Raw genomic sequence first — 22,914 nt, 5'->3', positions numbered from 1 at the left:
TTAAATAGCTCAGACAAAAGCTTTTTACAAACACTTTAAACAGCACCCCTGCATGTAATTCATTTTTATAAGCCAAACACGCATCATCCTACTGCTCTAAATTCTGACTGAAGCACTAGTCTTGAATCTCAGTTACTGCAGAGATATTTGAATGGTCAGAGTCTGGTGTAAACCAGTGGTTCTCACTTGGATAGCACCCAAATGCGACCCAAATGAGAAATCGTGGGCCAAATTTCCTAAATTTCTTAATCGTAACTAAATGTCTAAAGTGAAATATGGGGCAGTTTGGACTTGTAATGGAACAAAAGAGGCAACTGAATAAAGAGATGGAGACATTTACTTTAAAATAAAAGCACATCATAGGCTTTCTGCCCCTATTTTTGGTCCAGACAGACATCCATGACCCACTTTTAGGGCCAGTTGAGGACCAAGGGCGTAAGCATACTAAAGCCTGGCAGACCACCAAAACCACGGCACGTTCAAGTCTCTTAAATCATCTTTCTTTCACATTCTGACACTCAATTTTAACTTCCCTGGATCATTTTCACCATCTCTACATTCCTAAACAAAATTGGTTGCTGCCATGTGATTGGCTGGTCAGATATTTATGTTACTAAGCAGCTGAACAGTTGTGGTCCATGAGTCTTCTTAAGTCTTGGTTGTCAACTTGTGGGTCAGAACCAAAAAGTGGACACAAAACCATTCTCAGTAGGTCGTAGATGTTTGCTTGGAAGTAATTATGAGGCAGAAAGTCATTAATGTGCTTTTATTTTGAAGGGCAAGTTTTTTCAATCACAACTTCTCTTCCATTTCAAGTCCAAACTGCCTCATTTTCATTAAAAACATCCAGGTTTAACCACCAGTTTAGCTCATCTGGTAGAGGAGGTGCCGATATGCTGAGGTTTTAGCCCTCGATGAACTTCAGGGACTAACAGATGGACTAAACATGGGCTCAACAGGTTGAATGGGGGAGCTTCTGCGGTGTTGTGATGGACTCTTGGTCATTGTTTGCAGTGTGCGTGTTTGTGTGGACAGAGCTCAAACAGCAGCTTCCTGCGCTCTGAGCTGATTTGCATGTCTTGGTCATTTCCATACTGGTAGCTGGGCTGTGAAGCTGGGCCTGCTGGGGGGCAGTGAGAGAGTGGGGGAGGGGTGAGGTGAGGGAGAAAAGAGGTTATAAGTGTGGGTATGTACTTTTTGACTCAGTGTGTGTGGTTGGGTGTGTGGGGTGTATGTCAGTATATTTGCATCATGAGTCTACAGCAGCTCACTGCCACACACACTCACTCCCAAAAGGCTCAATTTGACATTCAAATGAAGGGCGCTTATCCAGCACACCTTTGAACCCTCCTGCTCCTTCAGACCTCACCTTGTCCAGTACTGTCTGCCTTACACAATACTAGAAAAACAGTGATTCAAAATCAACACTAGAACCACCACCAGCTGTTTTTTTAATTGTGTGCAACTTCATACGTTAATAACATTTTAAAGTCTGTCAGTCTTTCACTTTTCCTGAAAGTTTGCTGTGTAGTGCCCAGTGCTGTTAAAAACTGTTTACATAAATCCAGACTTTGTAAATGGCCATTTATACCCAGAACCACCATACTGGCAAGTTTTACCCAATCAGAAAGCCATGATTTACCCTGTTTCATGTCATCCCAGTAGATAAACACAGATGCTGTCATAGGTCATCTTTAACAGGGATACCACGGGCAAAAAAGATATTCAGTTGTGTAATGTTAATAGTTTTGCTTAGTGCTCTGAGTGAAGAAGAATCTGATGGTGGGGAAGTTTCTGGACTGAGTGATCAGTCTGAAGACGACTTTGGATCAGCATCTGACAGTGATCCTGTTCTCTTGGTCAGCACTCTTTATGAAAACAAATGCACCAAAATCAGAGGCAAATTTTACCAACTGGCTGTTTTAGGTATATAGAGACCTCTGGCGGTTCTACTGTTAATCAAAATGAAATAAAACTATAAAATATGAGACAAACCTTCAGCCCTGATATGATACACTATGCAACAATACGACACCATATGCACAACCTTGCAAAGAAGATGGATCAGCCAGATTGCGTGTCTGTCATCAGTCAGATCCATCTTGCAAAACAAAATGAATAAAAAAGTTTGTGTCTAGTCTGAGAATGGCCGGAACAATCAGTGCTATCGAAGGAGACTATGGTGGTAACTGGCACGAAACGCCAGATCGATTTGTTTCACACATCCATCTGGAAAACCTCTCATAGATGGTGTTTGGGAAAGGGCAGAGGATTTGAAAAAACTCTCGGAGGGTGATTGGATGAACACTCTGTCTGTCACATCTTTACGGGCCAATCAGAGCAACAAAACATGAGATGTAGCCGCTACTGAGCTGCGCTCCTACCAAGGAGTACACACCATAGAGAACTTCATAACACAAACCATGGTGACTGTAGACATGTCAGTACATGACTTTTATCGTTTTTGAAAAGAAAACAACTCACTGCTGTTCTTTGTTCTTCTCTTAATGAAGAATTGTTGTAAAGTTCTGATAAAACTGACGCTTTAGCAGCATCCACGCTAATGCTCTCTGCAATAAATGCACCGGCCTCTTCTCACTGCTTGCTTACAACACGACTCCGCCATGCCCGAAAGTACTTTCCCTTGACGCTGATTGATCCTGCCACTTTCTAACCGGTCCCAAACAGTTGAGACGGGACCTTTGCAAGATGGATTCGCCAGTGAGAAACACAGAAATGGGCAGATCCATCTGCTTTGCAAGTCAAGCTGTAGCTGCAGATGTATCAGAATTGGACATTTCTCTATACAGTGAAAGCTTTAATAAGTGGAAAGATGTTTTTACTCGTCTTCCAACCAGTTTAGGTGAGAATGTGATTCACCAACTGGCTCTACTGATAGTGAACAGCAATACTGACTTCCTGTTGGGCTCACATTGCGCAATTTAGGGCAATGGATGCCTGTTACCTTATGTTTTGTTGCTCTGATTGGCCTTTAATGAATGTGACAGGCAGAACGCTCACCCCTCACCCTGAGATTTTTTAGAAAAGTCCCACTCCTCACAAACAGACCATGGGCAGATGCATACTAGACACAATAGGACAAGATATGATGCAATTCCACACGATACGATACAAGACCATATGATAAGATATACACAGGCCTGCTTTCCATACAAACACATACATTACATATCCTCCTCTGTATAATCATCTTTATCTATATAAATAGTGATCATTAGCACTCATTCAGGAAGAAGCTTGTAGATGATGCAGCTGTATAGATTCAAATACCCAAGTTTCGGTGATAATTGAGGCTGGAGGCATTATGTTTTTAGTTGTGTTCATCTGTCACAGCCATTCTTGTAAACACAACATCTCAATAACACTTAACCAGATTTCCTTTAAACATTGCTCAAATGTTAACCCTGACTTAATGGTGATCTGGTTAGATTTTGAAGCACATAAATCAAAAGTAAAGGTTACTGAGAAACATGTTCACCCTTGCTAATGAATGTCATATCTCAAAAACTGCCTTGAGGTATTTCTATCAAATTTTGCACAAACATCCACTATGACTCTGGAGATCAGATTTTGAAGGTACACAGCAATGCACACAGACTTATTATAATTTTAAAATGATTTATTTAATTTCATCATGAGTGAAATTTGCAAACCTGATTCTTTTTCTTTCTTTCACCATTCAGAGCAAAACGGGATCGACTTCAATCGACAGGTGAGTCACAGAGCTCTACTTTATTCTAATCTCAGGTTGCTTTCATTGGAAGGGTTTGGTTTGTTTCTGTGTTGCAACATTTCCCCTTGTTTTTAAGGAAATTCAACTGAAGTTTAAACCAAGCAACAGAATAAGAGAGAAAAGTGATTTTAACAACTTTGAATGGGTGTTTGTGCCAGGTGTAACTCCATGGATGGAGTTTACAGAGAATGAGGAGAAAATGTCCAATTAGCAGCAGTTCTCTGAGCTACAATGCTTTTATAATTGCAGAAGTTCAAGGTAATAGAAAGGTAACGACTCAAATAACTGCTTTTTACAATTGAGGTATGCAAAAAAGCATCTTTAAACCCACAGCACACTGAACCCAGAGGCAGCAGAAGACTGAACTGGGCGCCACTCCTTTCAGCTAAGAACAGGAAACTGCAGCTAAAATTAAGCAGATTTGGACAATAGAAGATTGGTAATAACATTGCATGGTCTGATCAGTGGTGGGTGGAGTACACAGTTACAGTACTCAAGTAAAAGTACTGTTACTTAACAATAATAATTACTCAAGTAGAATTAAAAGTTTTCATAAAAAAATAAGTACTTAAGTAAGAGTAAATAAGTACCTCATTAAAAAACTACTCAAGTAGTGAGTAACGTCATTCTGTGCAATTTATTAAAATGTATTGTATTGTATTGTAATGTAATGTATTACAGCATATGATTCAGGGGTAGTAATGTAAACTGCACATTGTCATAAATAAAGTGACATAGCTTGCCAAAATAGTTACAAGAAATTAAAAATAAAACTTAATACTTAAAGCAGCAGTCAAGTTATATTTGTTAAACACAATTATGAGATGAAAAATTCAATAAAATGAGACTCTCTCATTATAGTTATTTTATTTCTACATGATGACTTTAATCTCTCATACATGAATTTATACCTTGCAGTTCTTACTTTTTAATCACATATTTATTTTATCGCGTGTTAATGATTTTTGGCTCATATTTATGAAATCAATCTCATGAATTGTCCTCATTTCTGACTTTTGGCCCTTTTTTAATTTAATTTACTTTTAATCTCAAATTTATGAATTTTTCTCCTGGTTTTCACTCAACAAATTCAGCAAGCCAAACTAAAACTTATTAAAACCAAAGACAATTTTGGCCCACTAGCCCCACGCTATAACCATGTTAGGTATAATCACTGATATCAGAGATATGACATACGCACATGATAATAGTATCACTCAAGACGTAAAGTTAAATAATGCCGTGTAAAATCACATTTGTGGCAGAGTTGCAGAGGTGGTTGGACACCTGACGTCTTTATCCCTGACACTACTGTGTCTTTGCAGTCTGCTAGTTAAAACAGAGATTTGAACTTTTATGTTTAGCTAACTAGCAGTGCAGTCATTAGCTTGTTTAGCTTTCTTACCATAACGTGCTTTTTTAGATTTGCTATCTTTTTGATCTTGACATTTCCACCGCTTTAGGCAGACACAGTAGGCAGCACATTATGTGGCCGTTGTGTAATTGTCAACATTTGGGCAAAAATCAAGTTTCTTTCATGTTTCTGGAACATTTTTGATCACAATGAATAGTTACCTCCGCCAAGGAGGTTATGTGATTGGGTGGGTTTGTTTGTTTGTTTGTTAGCAACATAACTCAAAAAGTTGTGGACAGATTTTAATGAAATTTTCAGAAAATGTCAGAAAGGGCATAAGGAAGAACTGATTAGATTTGGGGAGTGATCTGGATCACCGTCTGGATCCAGGAATTTTTTAAAGGATTTGTACTATTGGGAAATCGGGAAAATGGCGGAGGTCTGCGCTGTTACCACTTTACACCAGGAGATGGCAGACATGAGTAACTTCAATCCCAGCAGCATTTTTGGTGTGCTTCTATTCAAAGTTTTGGAGTTTATAGAGTTTGAAAGACGCACGCCAGGTCAAGGAGACGAGTTGGAGCGTAAGAGAGAGAAAGACAGCGAATTGTAGCAAGAATACTCACAATGCTGGGAGGAATAGAGGAATATTCACCCTCTGCCATGACTTTCAGTCATCCAGTGAGACCATGGGTGAGACTGTCAGTGCATCTGATGGGACTGGCAGGCAACGCTTCTGCTATGACAGTCCACCCATAGAGAAGCCAATGCTTTGCCTCACCATGTTTACTCTCCACCGAGGAAGGAGTAATAGGGGAATGCAGTGGTGGGGGGGCACATAGGGACGGATCCAGGAATTTTTTCAAGGATTCTTCACTATTAGGAGATAGGGCTAATGGCAGAGGTCTGCACTATCTGAGTGCTTTTCTAGTTACCAATGTCCTTATGTTTTCTCTGATTTCCTGGCCTATCTTCTTTTCTATGTGGTACCCTTTATTCCAACAGAACCACAGAAGGGGCCGAGTAACAGTTGCTTATTTTTTTTTCTTTAATTTCACAGGTTGCAACATTTACTACCAGAAATGAGTGTTGCAATCTAGAATTTTACTGTTAGATTACCCTTGTTTTACACACTGTACCCTGAAGTATGTTGCCAGCATAAGTTCATGCAGGACACGGTAGTCATATGTGCCACCATGATCAGCTAACGACCAGCTCATCCCAATTATCAGCTCCCAGCTCCCACAGCCAATCACAGCCTCTTCTCTTAACACAGCGGTGTAGTTAGATATGATGTATTTCTCACTAATCCCTGCTTGCATTAATGCTGATGCACCATGCTTCTGCTGCTGGCAAAGCTTAACCTCCTCCACCCCAGCCTCCTCCTTTATAGCATAAAGCTTGCATACTCATATCCAGATTCATGCTACAATGAATTAGCTGCTTTTTAACTAATTTTATTGATTGCAATATGCATTGTCATAAATGTATCTATCTATATGGAGGTTTTTAGCCATGTGCTCCCTGCAAAGTCAAAGCATGCTACTTCACTAACCCAGGGATCATCTTTAGAGCAGAGCTTTCTCCACCAAGTAAAACGGTTTATCCATTTTGCAATAAAAATGTATAAGTGATGAGAGTGCTCCTGACTGAAATAACTAAATGCAAAGTAAGTGAAAATCTACAAAAGAAGAGCACCATCATACTGCATTTCTGAATCCCTATGTTTTTTAGGCTTGGATTAACACACTTTGGGTGTTTGAGATGTTCATAACCTTTGAGATGCACTCGCTGATCAAAAATGTCTGATTTGTAAGCTGGTAAACCTGACTGAAATGTTCCTTTATCCAGTTCAAAATATTTAAGACCTGAAAGGGTAAAAAATGAAGCAAAGATATAGTTTTAATCACTCTAGGCACTCTAGTTTTAACCTCCTTAGACCCTGTGTGCACATATGAGGACATTGCTCTCCCATAACAAAGTAACCATTTCTGGACTTTTTTTCTGTGTGGATATCTGGGGGAATTTGCTTAGAAATTTAGGGGACATGTTTATAGATTTTGGTGAGTTCCATTAAAAGATTTGAGGAAAATTGCTTTGAATTTTTGGGGCATTTTCATGGGAATTTGGGAAATGTTTTTCTAATTTTTTTGTAAATGGGATCAGGAATTTGGGGGTAGGGGTTATCCTTTGAGATTTTCAATCATCTCAGTGGAAATTTCAGATAATTTGCTTGGATGTTTCGGCCATTTCCAGCAATTTTGTTCAGTGCATGTGTATCTTTTTTTTTAGAATTTGGTAAGAAATGTTAAGGCGCATTTTTCTTGGAATTTTTAGGTTTTATGATGAAGCGTCACTGAAAGATCAGAGGACTATTTAAAGAAATCTTGGGTTACATTTTTATGGGATACTTTAAAAATGTGTTTAAGAATTTTTTTGTCAAATATTTTTATTGATTTTTTCCATTTATGGGATGGGTACAGAAAAGGATTAGGACAATACAATGCACAACCAGAGCCATCTCTCAATTGTATTAAATTGGTCACAGTTGAAAATAATGTCTCTTTAAAACAGGGTGCATTAAAGGGCAAGTACTCGTTCCCTACCTAAATATGTTTAAGAATTTTAGCAGGTGTTTTTGGTAATTTCTTTGAAATTTCTTTCGATTTTGGAAAGTAAAATTTCCAAGAAATTCCTGTTCATAGAAAGGGCTGAAGTTTTGACTTATGACTAGACCCTACTTATCCCAGATAAGTGCAAGAAACTAAAAATGCTTTCCAGACAAAAGCTAAGGTCTCTGGAGGATATAATAAACACAAACAGACCTAATATGTGAATTATTTTGGAACAACTTTCAGCTGCAAACTCACATCAGTTTAATGCTTTAGTAAGAACAACAGGAGCAGAGCTTTGGGTGTCTACACAAGCCGTGAATCTTAAATGTGCTTTAATTGGCCCAGAGGTATAAAACATTCACAGAAATACTTGTCTTTAGGATTAATTTAATGTTGGTTAAAAGATTAGTTAATAATGAGGAAAAACAGAGATTACCGCAAGACTTCATGTACCCTTTGACAGTCCTAATAACGACGCTCAGCTGGAGTATAAACAGCCCAGAGCCATGTGAATGGTGCTGAACCTTTTCCCAGGACAAAAGGTTCAACTGACTCTCGCACGGCTAACATCCCGGGGATAAACTACCTGCTCTTCCCACAGATGTCAATAATGCCTGCCATCTCTATAGAAGCACCTCAAATAGTTTGAAGCTATTTGAATACTTCTCTAAACACTCTTTTTGGCAGGGAAGCGCATCCCTTTGAGTGCTTGTGTTTTCAGGAAGTGTCACGGCTTTCAGGGGTGAGGGGTTTGGTGTGTGTGTGTGTGTGTGTGTGTGTGTGTGTGTGTGTGTGTGTGTGTGTGTGGAGGGGAGGGGGTATTTGCATACTGGCTCGCCCAAGGCCAGGGAGAGAGTCTATCAGTCTTTGTATCATGTTTAGTGACCAAACTGGTCCTGGAGCAAGTCCATATGTGTGCATGCTGTCTTTATACACAGCACAGTCAGGCACACAAACCCATGTACCACTGAAATTATGTACACAATGAGTTTACTCTTTCTCAGCATGACTCTGAACTTTTTAATCATGTTGAAGCTTCTTTTCTGTTTCTTTTTTTTTTTTAAGATAAAGACAGAGGATATCAACGACTCTCCTCATTCAGTCTCCACACTGAAGACATGTCCACTCACGCAGAGCTCCACGATGACGGGAGGTCAGCTGACCGGGGTGAGACACGGAAACAGACCACGATTAACTCAGTATCTCTGCACTGTAAAAAAAATTAGTATGTGTCATTAATATATAATTAATATGTGTCAAAAGGACATATCTTAGAATAGTGGGTCTCAACTGGAAAAATACAAATTTCTAACAAAATCCTGGACACAAGAACCGGAGGTTCTGAATTTGAAAGATAAGGCCATATATTAGGCCAGAAAGGAATCTCTCATTTTAGTAGTTTGAGGGACTAAAAGTGCAGCTGCCTCTGCTTTATTACAGTATAACCCTGGAAAAGAAGGAATACAAGGCCTATTTAAGAATATATGTGTAACACTGTTCAACATTACTAATGGTAAGAGGCTTGATCAGTAAGTAATGCTGTCCTTCATAATTTACATCAGAGGTTCTCAAATAGTCTACTCTCAAGGTCCACCACCTTCCTGATGAGAAATTGTGACGCATATTTCCAAAACGTTTTTTTAAAGATATATTTTGGGGGGTCCATATCTTTATTTTAGATAGAAGGACAGTTGATAGAGCTGTAAACAGGGGTGAGAGAGTAAAGGAGATACATGTGGGAAAGGAGCCACAGGCTGAAATTGAACCTGGACCGCCCACTTTCATGGAGCACATCCTAACCACTAGAACTTCTGCACCCCCCCAAAATTTTGTACTATTTATATAAATGTATACATACCGTATCAGAGGAAAGTGGATCAATACATTTTATATTTCCTTTAGAAATTGAGTCATAATGAAGTTGGGCTGAATGTAAATGATTTTTGTAAAAAACAAGTCCTTAAAAATACGTGATGCTGATGCAAATGTGAGCGTTTACTTTCACTACACTACTTTCAAACCAAACTCAACTCTGAAACTTCCTTTTCTTCTTACCAGGAGCTCACATCTCTCCACTCCATGCAGCAGCTGGTTCTGATGCCACCATCCCACCTGTCGTCTCCCTCATCCTTCCTGCTCTCCCAGAGCCCCACCAGCCACCAAGGTCCTTCAAAAGATCAATATAGTTAATCTATAGCTGGGATAAGGCCTGTCTTCAACATTCATGTGGGAAAGAGTGCCTTATTTATGAGCCTAAAGGCTTCCAACAGAATATTAACATCACATTAGAACAGGTTTAGAAGTTTTTTTAAAAAGACAAAAAAAATCTTTAATGGATAGTTTAGATAGAAATATTGATTGGCAACTACTTATAACTGCTTAGCCTAACTGTCAGAGGGGCCACTTTTAAGGCACACAAAGCTTGTCAATTAGACAGTATTCTTGGTTTGAATAACCCTAATTTAAGACATGAGTAAAAGTGTTAAAACAATAATAAACGTTGCCTAGATGTGGTTACATGGCAGGTCAACTGGTCAATTCTGGTGATGTTTGAAAATATACCTTGAAATTATAACTTAACACAGGGGTGTCAAACTCAAGGCCTGGGGGCCAAATCCGGCCCTTGGTACAGTTATACTTGGCCCACAAGATCATATCATATTTTTAAAACTCAAAATGATTAAATTTAAAAAATCATGAATGTGTGAAAAGAAATTAATTTGTGTTTTAATATTATTGTAATATTATAATATTGTAAATTTTGAATCTCACAATCACTACTTTAACTTACAATTTGTCTTTTTATCTCCTATTTGGACCTTTTAGATTCACAATTTCAAATTTGGTCAAATTTTGACCCTTTTAAACTCTTGATTTTATGTTATTTCACAATTTGACCTTCTCCACTCCTTACTTTGACTTTATTTTGACCTTTACAACTAAAATTCATAACTTAATCTCTAATTTTAACCTTTAAAAGTCAGGATTTCAAATTTAATCTCATATTTTTATCTTTGAAACTCGTGATTAAGAATTTTATTGAATATTTTGACCTTTGAAACTCATGATTTCAAGTTTTATTCAATATTTTGGCCTTTAAAACATATGATTTTGAATTTTATCTCACCTTTTTGTCCTTTTCCATGCCTTACTTTGACTCAAAATCATATATTTGACCTTTAAAACTAAAAATCATAATATAATCTCTTATTTGAACCTTACAAATCAGGATTTCAAATTTGATATCATAGTCTGACCTTTAGAACACGATTTAGAATTAATTAATTTGAATGTTGAAAGTATTTCTTTGGTTTGGCACTGCTTATCCATCTCCTCCACATTGTATTGTTAATAGCATAAAAAGAAACAGTAAAAGTCTAACTTTGTTTTCCTCTTTGCAGCCCTCCTGCAGCAGAACCTGCTGTCCCTCCCTGGTCAGAGTCAAACCAGCCTCCTTCAGCATCAACCTGGACTGGCTCTGACTCCACAGGTAATCCACAACACATCCGTAGTGTGTATGCAATGGTACACAACATGAAGATTCACAAATATCTCACTGACTAATTTAGACCCTGCAGCTTTTACTCACTTGGCTCTTTTTAAAATTGCTTTAGTGTATTAGACAGCTGTTTCCTTGTTGGTGAGGCTGTTTTATTCTTATTTATTTACTTTTAGCTCAAACACTCTTAACTAGAGATGCGACAAAACACTCAACTAACAGTATGAATATACTGAAATATTGGGTTAATATTATTAAATGCATAAGATTGATAACAGCTTATAAAGTTATTTCAGTTTCTCAATGAAACTAACACATTTGCATGTTTTATGTACTTTCAAATACATCTACTTTTAAATTATTAGGTTGTATAACAACAAAACAGTCTATATTTTTCTATTTATAAAGTGACAGAGTTAAGTTGTACTTTCGCTTCTGCTGACATCAAATAAGAGAAGTCAGAAGCAGATAGCGCCCTCTGATGGTCTTAAAATGGGCACTGCAAGCATGATTGATAAATCATTCGTTGGGTTTTGTACAGCAAAGTATCGCTACATCCCTTCTCCTAACTAAAACTGTCAGTGATCCAGCAACAAATGGGCCTTAGCCATGAGCCACTGAACACATTGGAGCATTTGGGGGAAAAAAGACAAACTCTGACCTTTAAATACGATGGTAGACTAAAAACAGATGCCAAGAGGAAATATTAGACCACTTTCCACAGGTTGATTAAAAAAAATAGTTTATGATATTCCCATGTTTACAGCTTCTTTCTTTTTCTTCCGTTTACAAAATAACTGCTACAAATTTTTACTTGTAGTCCTAGTGTGCACTTACTGTAAACATTTGCACAGACAATTTTGCTATGATTATTTTGCTCAATGATAGAGTGCATCAACCATCAGTAGAGTTTAAATGCTGGGGCTATCAGCAGGAAGAAAACAGCCAAGATACTGCTGTGAAAACATCTATTAATTTTGTATCTGGGGCTATCTCAAATCTCTTCCAGAACCTGAAATTTTTGTTTGATTTTTGTTTTGTTTTTTTACCCAGGTTATGAGCCGCTCTGGTCTGGCAGGACCATCTATGGAGAGCCACATGGACATGTCCCACCTGCAGATGCCCAAGCACATGTCAGTCCCACCACAGGAGGAACCCAGTGACCTGGAAGAACTGGAGCAGTTTGCAAAAGCATTCAAACAACGACGTATCAAACTGGGCTTCACACAGGTGATTAGTGAATGACTCCTGCTTGCATTAGAAGGGCATTATACTAATTATTGTAACAAAAGGTTGTTAGTCAGGTAAAGTGCATTAGCTGAGGGGGATTAAGACAAAAAAAAGTGTTTTGTCAAATAATTTGAGTTTTGTGCTTCCATCTAGACTTTGATATGATTCATGAGAAACTGTCAGACTTCATGTTTTTGTCTTTCTGTTTTCTAACAGGGAGATGTGGGTCTAGCGATGGGAAAACTGTACGGGAATGACTTCAGCCAGACCACAATTTCTCGCTTTGAAGCTCTCAATCTCAGCTTCAAAAACATGTGCAAGCTCAAACCTCTGCTGGAGAAATGGCTGAGTGATGCAGGTAATAGGACTATCATGCACGCATTCAATTTTCTTTGTTCTGCATCCATCTGGAAAAAAAGCTAGAAAAAAATAGTCTTTTAGGAGAAATTTGCAAATAATTTCTCTTCTGTTTTTTCTTGTTTAAGTTGATATAAGGCAGCTATCTTTAGAGTCTATATGCTCTTTAAGTTAGGCTTTTATTGTATTTGTAAAAGCAACTTGACATAATTGAACAGTTGAGTTTGTTTTTCACAGTGAATGTGTGTTATATTTTCTTTACAATAGAAAACTCACCTTCTGACTCGATGAGCAGCACCACCTCTCTGCCTCCACTCATAGAGGGCTACGGACGCAAACGGAAAAAGAGGACAAGCATTGAAACGAACATCAAGATGACCTTGGAGAAACGTTTCCTTGATGTGAGTTTAAGGAAAAATCAATATTTAATGTTTCCTTATTCAGCAGGAAACACTGCTTTAGGTTATGTAATCTGTTTGTGTAAAGGAAAAGTTGGTAAGAACAAAAAGTCAGGAAATGTCTGTTCACATATTTCTAAAGGATAAATGGAAAATGAAATTCAGATAGAAATATGACTATGGCTGAGTGTGAGCACTAAACCCAGTGTAAACATGAGTAACAACAGCAGTGATGCTCGTGATTTATCGTAGCTTTCAGCACACTTTGATTTAGCCACTGCAGCACCCCCTGGCAGCTAGTGATGTAAAATAAATCCACCACTGCTCCAGTGTTAATTTTGTCGACTAAAACTATGACTAAAACTGTTCGTCCCACAGCCTTTTTTTTCCATGAGAAAGACTACACTAAGACAAGCCAAAATAGATCTTTGATGACTAAAACTAACTAAAAGTGAGTTTAGTTTTCGTCAAGATGACTAAAACTAGACTGAAATGTAATTTAGTTTTCGTCAGACATTCAAAATCGGTGATAGTTCTTCACTGAAGGTAAATCTGTCAAAATACATCTGCAGCTATTCAGCCTCTCAACTAGAAAGCAGGGACCCCAGGTCAGGCAGGGTGCATAAAACACCCTTCCATAATGTGGCACCAGATTTAGGCAAGAGAATAAATGCTTGGCCTAATAGTTAAGACTAAAATGTGAGAACTTTTTATGGATTAAAACGACGCTAAAATGTTTTTGAGTTTTCTTTAACAAAAACTAGAAAGGGTTAACCTGACACACCAGATGGATGTGTGAAACCTTCAATACAAAGCATTTGGGAAAGGGCAGAGGCTTTGAAAAAACTCAGAGTGTGATTGGATGAACGTTCTGTCTGTCACATCTTTACTGGCCAATCAGAGCAACAAAACACGTGACGTAGCCGCAACCAAGGTATGCGTGCGCAGCTACCGAGGAATAACGTGAACCATGGTGACTGTAGACATGTCAGTACACGACTTTTGTCGTTTTTGAAAAGAAAACAACTCATTGCTGTTCTTTTTTCTTTAAAGAAATGTTGTCAAGTTCTGATAAAACTGGCGCTTTAGCAGCATCCACGCTAATGTCTTCCGCCATAATTGCACTGGCCTCTTGTCGCTGCTTTCTTACGTCACAACCCAAAAGTACTGCCCCTCGACGCTGATTGGTCCTGTCACTTTCTAACTGGGCCCAAACGGTTCAGACGGGAGCTTTGTAAGATGGATTCGCCAGTGAGAAACACGGAAATGGGTGAATCCATCTGCTTGAAGGTTAAGAAAGGGTAGAAACAACTAAAATGTGACTGAAATTAAAATGCATTTAATCTAAAGAATAAAACTGAGACTGAAATTAAAAATAGCTGTCAAAATGAACACTGCATTGCTCCTTAATGTCTCTTTTCACATTCACTACATAATGAGGTCAATTATCCTTACATCGTGTGCTAACAGCATGCAAACATCTGATGTCACATGGCATCACGCAGCATTGCACACTCACTGTCCACACTGCATTAGTCTATTCCTATTTCAGTTACTGATGGACAAATTTTGTTTTTAAACAATCTTTTTTATGTTTATTTGTTAAGACATGTAACCAGAAATAGGCCATTCATTCATTCATTTAACAAATATATATTTAATGGCCTTTAATTCTTTACTCCATCAGTATGTTTTACCTTGAAATTCTGATAAAAAAAAATGACTTAAACATTTTAGACACACTGTTAAAGGATTATGACTGGAGTGCCTCATATTGGCAAAACTTAACATCTATTCTAGGGCTGCAGCAATAGATTCTTTTTGTAGTCGAGTAGTCTATCGATACTTCTGACGATTAATCGAGTACTCTAATAAGAAATATTGCATTTTTTAATCAGTCACTTTGGGTTTTTCAAGAGAAGTAGTACTAGACAAATGAGAAAAGAAGCTGGGTCCCTTAAATGAACTACTTCTATTTTAAGAATTGGTATTATTCTTTAAAGAAAATACATTTTACAAAGTGCAATGAAGTTCTTAATGACAGTTTAAATTGCTTAACGTTACAAGGAAAGGAAGTTAAATAATGACATTAGATTATGCAATGTTTGGGGTTTTAAGGATCCTCTCCCAGGAAATTTTGGGTGCCAATACTTTATTTCTTCTATTGTAGTTTATTTTTATTTTCCAATTTGTCATTAAAGTAAAGGGACACAATCCTTTTAACCTCCTCTACTTTATACATGTGTGTAATATTTGACATTATAGCAACAATAAAGCTCCATCATTCACACAGTGGTCTGATGACGTCTGAAAGGTGAACCTTTGGATTACAGGAAATGGTCTATTTTTCAAAGCGTGTTCACTTTTAATTTGAGCACATTTTTGTTTGTGAGTTCATCCACCATAAAAATATGACCTTTTAAGACCATCCACTCACATGGAGAACACGTTTTAAGGGATAAAGCTGCTTCTGTGACCTGTTGCATTCTGACTACATGATGATGAACTTTGGACTATTTAGTCTCAGTCAATGTCTGTGGCAATAGCGTGTTTCTATTTAATTGGTGTCTATTTATTATTAATATAAGTTTATAGCGTTATTTGGGATGCTGACAGCTGCAAGCAGTGGCTGCGTAAAATCGCAGGAAACGCCTGAAAGCATCGCTGCTTCAACTTCTCTTCCTTCGTGATTTTCATGCCTCGTATCATGCATGTTGCGTTATAGTAACAGCGAAAACAAGTACAATGTGCCTCACAAATAGCCGTCCGTGTGAAACACAGCTCGCCGTGCAACGAACGGCGCGATGTCCAGGCTACAGTACGGGCGTATATGGATACATGACTGATTTAAGCAAAGCCTCAAGGCAGATAATTTGCCTCGAGGAATTTTTTGATTCAAATCACCCCAATAATTCGTTTCAGCCCTACAAGTTTAATGCACCAAAAATGTGAACCTTGATCTTGGCTCTCAAGTGTGAAAAGACCCTTTGTTGCCGCACTCACAGCTCTTGGTATAACATGGTTTATAATTTTGAACAGTCATTCTTGCCCATCATTACTTCTGAGAGACTCTGCCTCTCTAGAAAGCTCATTTTACACCCAGTGCCCCAACCTTTTTGAAAATTTTTTTTTTTTTTCAATGTTCAGCTGTCATTGGGATTTCAGATGCTTCCTCACTGTTTACACAGGATAAAATTTCCTGATTTGGTGAATCTGCCTGCAGAACTGTCAACGGCTCACAGGAGCTTTAAAACACTACTGAGTTACAACTGAATAAAACACAATTTACTGACATTTCAAAATAGCACTAGCCATTTTATTTTTCCTGATAGAACTGTTGATTAGTGTTGCACCTTGCATTTAATGCGGGGGCGGCCATGTTTGTTTACATTTGATTTCAAATTGGTAACCAAGGAAAAGGGGGAATTCCTAAATGGAATTAGACGCATTGTGACATCATCAAAGCAAATGGCTTGGATGTGTCTCTCTTAGAAGGCTATATATACTAGGCAAACCTCAAACACTGCAGACTTTCAGAGCAGATCAGCGATCATTGATCAGCAAGAAGTCTTCGAACTTTTTGATTTCGAGGTTGATTTACCGAGCAGATCAGAGATTATCGCTCAGCGAGAAGTTTTCAAAGTTTTTGATATCAAGGCTATTTCAAACAAAGAAAATGTCCGAAAACACCGCGACTAGTTCAGTTAGCTGGGGGGATGTAATGGACAGGGAATTTGAAAACACCGAGAAAAGTTTGATTAGCTGGGGGGATTTAATGGACATGGAAGGTGAAAGCACCGAGTCTATAGAGATTGAGGATAAAAAAATGGTCGATAAAATGCTTGAGACAAGCAGCAATCGGATCCAGGCTGAGGAAGTCACAACTGAGGAGCGAAAAAATGCTCCCCAAGAAAGTGAGGAAGGAGGTCCCAGGCAGTACCAAAATCACTACCGGGGACCCCCTCCTCCACGCTACCCTTATCATGGACCCCCACGACCACCATATCCCAACCGTGGACCCCCTCCCCCACCGAATAACAGACCCTCATATCGGCCGTACAGAGGTCCCCCTGGTCCACCACACCATGGACCCCCTCATCAACAATACGGACCCCCTCGCCCACCATTGCAGGGCCATGATCGCCCTCCTTGGATGCGGGACATTGAGAGTCTAAAGAGTAAGCTCAGAGACCGGACCGGCAAACTCAAAGAGGTGTCCCTTGAGCTAAAAGATGTGTCCTCCAAGCTGGAAGAGGAGAAAGAATCAAAAGCCAAATTAGAGACCGAGAATAACAAAAAAGACAAAAAGATTAATGATCTCCTTGAGGCGGTGAAGGTAGAGAATAACAGGAGGATGGAGAGTGAAAAACAGATCAGGATGCTGAAGGAACAGCTAAAGCACCTGAATCCATCCTTCACTGAGGTGAACTTTGGCCTTTATCCATATAAGACCAAAGAGGAGCTCATCGGGGTCATTGAAGCTCAGAATAAAAAGCTCCAGGACAAAGCCTCAGGGGTTTCACACCAAGAGAAGACCCTGAGAGCTCAGATAGAAGTCTTGGAACAGGAGACCAAAACCCTGAGAGCTCGGAATGAGGTCCTGGAGCAGAGGAACAAGACCTTGCCAGAAAAGGCCTCCAAAAAAGAAGCCATGCAGCTAAAAGCTTTAAAGGATCAACTGGAGTTACAGCGTGATCAAATAATGGCTCAGGAAAAGGCCCAACAGGACAAGGACAGGGAGATAGAAGACCTCAGAATACAGCTGGAGAATTCATGCCCAGCCTCCAAAGCACCGGAGCAGGAATCAGCCGATCCTGGGAAAATACAAGAGCTCATGGATCTTGTGTCTTCTCAGAATGATCGATTGAAGGATGAAGTGTCGAGGTCTGACTCCCTGCAGAGAGAGGCTCAGGAGGTCCCACAGAGGCTGTTGGCTGAGATAGACTCTCTCAAGAAGGATATATTGGTCCTCCAGAAAGAAGCCTCTAGAAAGGACACTGATACCTCCCTGCAGATAGAGTCCTTGACCAATCAGCTGCAGGTACAGACCAGCTACGTCCGTGACCTGGAATTCAAACTGCAGACTGAGGAAGGCAACATGCAGCTAAAAGCTTTAAAGGGTCAACTGGAGGTACAGCGTGATCAAATGAAGGCACAAGAGAAGGCCCAACAGGATAAGGACAGGGAGATAGAAGACCTCAGAATGCAGCTGGAGAATTCATGCCGAGGCTACAGAGCACCAGAGCAGGAATCAGTTGATCCTGGGAAAATACAAGAGCTCATGGATCTTGTGTCTTCTCAGAATGATCGATTGAAGGATGAAGTGTCGAGGTCTGGCTCTCTGCAGAGAGAGGCTCAGGAGGTCCGACAGAGGCTGTCGGCTGAGATAGACTCTCTCAAGAAGGACATATGGGTCCTCCAGAGAGAAGCCTCTAGAAAGGACACTGATACCACCCTGCAGATAGAGTCCTTGACCAATCAGCTGCAGGAACAGACCAGCTACGTCCGTGACCTGGAATTCAAACTGCAGGCTGAGCAAGGCAACATCCAGGTCCTGCAGAGAGACACTGAGCACGGGAGAGACCTCATAGCATCTAAGACCAGTCAACTGCAGGCTGAAACGTTGAGGGCTGACACTCTGAAAAACCAACTACAGGGTGTCAGGCTTCAGCTATCAGAGGCGGAGGACAGGATCCAGATGCTGGAACAGAAAATGAACGAGGAGGCCTCCAGCAGAGACGCGGTCAATGAGCGGCTGGAGAGCCTGGAGGATGAGCTGGAGGAGAAGACACACTGTTGCATTGCCCTGCTGAGAGAGGTGCCCGGGTTACTAAGAGAGGTGGGAGAAAACGTGTCATTATGGAGGGAGTTCAAAAAGGCCCTCACTCCATCATGCTGGCGCCAGTACAAGTTGGACAAGATAATGGAAAACCTCCGGAGACTGGCCACACTCTGCCCTCCCCCTCCTCCAGATTCAGAGAGGCCGTAACAGGCCTGGGCAGCACAGTGGATCAAAGAAAGTCCTGGTGGATAGGAGGTAGCTTTCTGTCTGTCAGGGCGGCACATGGTCCTGGTGGATAGGAGGTAGCTTTCTGTCTGTCAGGGCAGTACATGGTCCTGGTGGATAGGAGGTAGCTTTCGGTCTGTCAGGGCGGCACATGGTCCTGGTGGATAGGAGGTAGCTTTCGGTCTGTCAGGGCGGCGCATGGTCCTGGTGGATAGGAGGTAGCTTTCGGTCTGTCAGGGCGGTGCATGGTCCTGGTGGATAGGAGGTAGCTTTCTGTCTGTCAGGGTGGTGCATGGTCCTGGTGGATAGGAGGTAGCTTTCTGTCTGTCAGGGCGGCACATGGTCCACTGTATCTGTGAAAGGTTTTCTCCAGGAGTTCCTGTTACCCTATAAAAAAAATAAATAAAAAATAGAAAAAAAAAAAATTATTGCAGTTTGAATAAAAGTGTTTACCTAAAGTGAATAAGTTCTTAGAATAGACTTTCTGTACTGTATTGACAACTGTAGAGTGTAAAGTGTCCATATATACTGTGATTTTCATTGATGCAAGGTCCACCTTACATCATACAAAAGGTTTTTACTAATTACTTAGATGAGGACAGTGGCCCATGATGTCCATATTACAAACAAACATGCTGTCAGAAGGGGCCCCCATAGGGCGGTCTTCTACTGTCATTGCAATAGTTGCACATTTTAATTCACTGCTGTTGTTTAAAGTTTGTCAGCACTCAGTTGCCCCTTACTTGCCAGCTAGGGGCCCCGAACAAATATCTGCCTTGGCTAGAGCTCAAATGTGTGGTTCAAGGAGAAAAATTCCCTTCAGTTGATTAATTTAAATACCCTTCTTTAATTCTGAAAGAAATTAAGGAACTGGGGGTAGATTGACAGTTATGACATAAACTTAAATATGGCAAAGACGCCTTTTATGAAAAGCAGAGTGGTAACTAGTGTTGTACTCAAGACCACACTATCTGAGACCAAGACTTGCCTGAGACCAGATAAGACCAAGACTTCTGGAGCTCAAGACCAAGTCAAAACTGAGACAGAGACAAACATAGAAAAGACCAAAACCATAAAAATCCATTTTTAAAAAACAATTAAAAAATTAGGCAATCATTATCTCTTTAATTTTAGTGTTCTTTTAAATAAATTTGACAAATAAAACAAGGTGTCTGCAACCCTGTCAAATCACAACATGCAAAAATCTCAAATCTAAACAAATCTCTTCCACTAACTTCCAGTAAAAAAAATGTGATTAATTCCCTTTTTGATATCAACAATTCAATTTTGACATGTTAAAAAGAAAATTTTAGATATCTGTAATATAATTAATGTAATTACAGATATCTGAAATGCAATTCCAGATATCTGTAATTACATTCTTACATGTAACAATTCCAGGTCAAGATGTCAATAATGTAATTTCCACATGTAAGAATTGCATTTTAGATATCTAGAATTAATTTATGATATCTGTAATCTTAGAACAATTGTAGATATCATAAATATACTATATCACTAGTAAGAATAGAATTGTTGATATCAAGAATTAACATTTTTACTAGTGAGAATTGAGTTGTAGATATCATTAATTAGAATTGCGACATGTCAAAATGTCATTATGGATATGTCAACTCTGAATTACAACATGTAAAAATTGAATTACAGATATCTGTAATTCAATTTGAATAGAAGTCAATGGCACAATTTTACATGTTGTAATTAAGTTACAGATATCTACAATGAGCATTTCCACTAGTGAAAAATGAATTGTAGATATCTTTCATTAATTAGTGATATCTACAACTGCTATTACCGCTAATACTTAAACGTTAAAACGGCTTGCCATACTGTACTGTACTGTAGCTGGAGCGATTAAAGTAAAGGGACACAATCATTTTAACATCTTCTACTTTATACATGTGTGTAATATTTGACATTATAGCAACAATAAAGCTCCATCATTCACACAGTGGTCTGATGATGTCTGAAAGTTGAACCTTTAGATTACAGGAAATGATCCATTTTTTCAACGCGTCTTCATGTTTAATTTGAGCACATTTTTGTTTGTGAGTTCATCAGCCATAAAAATATGACCTTTTAAGACCATCCACTCACATGAAGAACACATTTTAAGGGATAAAGCTGCTTCTGTGACCTGTTGAATTGAATTGAATTCTGACTACAAGATAATGAGCTTTGACCTATTTAGTCTCAGTCAATGTCTGTGGCAATAGCATGTTTCTATTTAATTGGTGTCAATTTATTATCAATATACAGTCGCTAGAAAAAGTATGTGAACCCTTTGAGATTTCTTGGATTTCTGCATAAATTGGTCATCAAATTTGTTCTGATCTTCATCAAAGTCACAACAATAGACAAACACAGTCTGCTTAAACTAATACTGCACAAAAAATGATATGTTTTCATGTTTTTATTGAACAAAACATGTTCATTAACCTCAACCAAACGTTTCCTGTAGTTGCAGATCAAACCTGCACAACGGTCAGGAGGAATTTTGGACCATTCCTCTTTACAAAACTGTTTCAGTTCAGCAATATTCTTGGGATGTCTGATGTGAATCGCTCTCTTGAGGTCATGCCACAGCATCTCAATCGGGTTGAGGTCAGGACTCTGACTGGGCCACTCCAGAAGGTGTATTTTCTTCTGTTGAAGCCATTCTGTTGTTGATTTACTTCTATGCGTTGGGTCGTTGTTAGAATTATTAATCTAAAAGTTCAAAATATTATATAAGAAGTCAAAATTATGAGATGAAATGCCCAAAGTAGGAAAGAAAAAGTCAGAATTCTAAGTTTGAGTCCTAGTTGTGAGATGCAAAATTGAAAATGTGAAATTAAAACACAAATTAATTTTTTTCACCATATTCCTGACTTTTTTCCTAATTATTTTTACTCCTTATTTTTCCAGACTTTATGACTTAACAAGAATATCTTAAATCATCGAGGATAAGTTTACATTTTTATATTTCTGCATTCTGCAGACCTTAGACTGATGGGCCATAACAGAAATATTATATAATCTTGCGGGCCACATTTAACTGTTCGGCGGGCCGGATTTGGCCCCTGGGCCTTGAGTTTGACACTCCTGATCTATTACCTATATCTATTCATGGTTCATAAGTGCCCCACACCCAGTCAGCACTTTGAGATGTTTCTGTTGTTTTCAGAACCCTAAGCCCAACTCAGAGGAGATAACCCTGATCTCAGAGCAGCTGTCCATGGAGAAGGAGGTGGTCCGGGTTTGGTTCTGTAACCGGCGTCAGAAGGAGAAGAGGATCTACTGCCCGGTGTCTAGTTTATCGGTGAAGTCACACAGCTATATCTCCAGAATGGTTAGATGTCTAAAAGATCAAACTCTTTCACGTAAATACAAACAGGATTGTGTTGTTTTGTAGTGATGCAGCTGCGTTGGTTGGATTATTTCTAAACTTTACTGAGCCAGATTGGCCTTTTCATGAACTCTTTGGTTTGTAAAACAAGTTAATCGCACGTAGAAGGGAGAAGATGCTCTAACTGTGCACAAAATTAAGAAAGAGGATACCATCCCTTTAAGAAACAGACACGAAATCAAAGTTGAGCAAAAATTTAAAAACACTACTGAAGTAAGGATCACTCTAATATTTGAATCATGGCAGCAGATTGAAAAAAACAGACTCTGAAGCATCAAGCCACCCTCAGGC

General features: G+C 39.1%; 1 protein-coding gene across 1 annotated transcript in view; it reads left to right on the top strand.

Moving 5' to 3' along the window:
• pou2f3 (POU class 2 homeobox 3) overlaps window positions 1-22,914 on the top strand; it is a 33,385-nt gene that overhangs the window by 6,454 nt on the left and 4,017 nt on the right. Inside the window, exons 2-9 of the mRNA XM_041800883.1 lie at window positions 3,705-3,733; window positions 8,789-8,890; window positions 9,782-9,887; window positions 11,125-11,213; window positions 12,276-12,452; window positions 12,669-12,810; window positions 13,077-13,210; window positions 22,402-22,566. Of these exons, the coding sequence (XP_041656817.1) occupies window positions 3,705-3,733; window positions 8,789-8,890; window positions 9,782-9,887; window positions 11,125-11,213; window positions 12,276-12,452; window positions 12,669-12,810; window positions 13,077-13,210; window positions 22,402-22,566 (944 nt within the window). The remainder of the gene's footprint in view (window positions 1-3,704; window positions 3,734-8,788; window positions 8,891-9,781; window positions 9,888-11,124; window positions 11,214-12,275; window positions 12,453-12,668; window positions 12,811-13,076; window positions 13,211-22,401; window positions 22,567-22,914) is intronic.

Source organism: Cheilinus undulatus, linkage group 12 (assembly GCF_018320785.1).
Source record: "Cheilinus undulatus linkage group 12, ASM1832078v1, whole genome shotgun sequence".
Lineage (NCBI taxonomy): Eukaryota > Metazoa > Chordata > Actinopteri > Labriformes > Labridae > Cheilinus > Cheilinus undulatus.
Note: the sequence above shows the minus strand (reverse complement) of the source record. Positions and strands in the feature narration are given on the sequence as shown.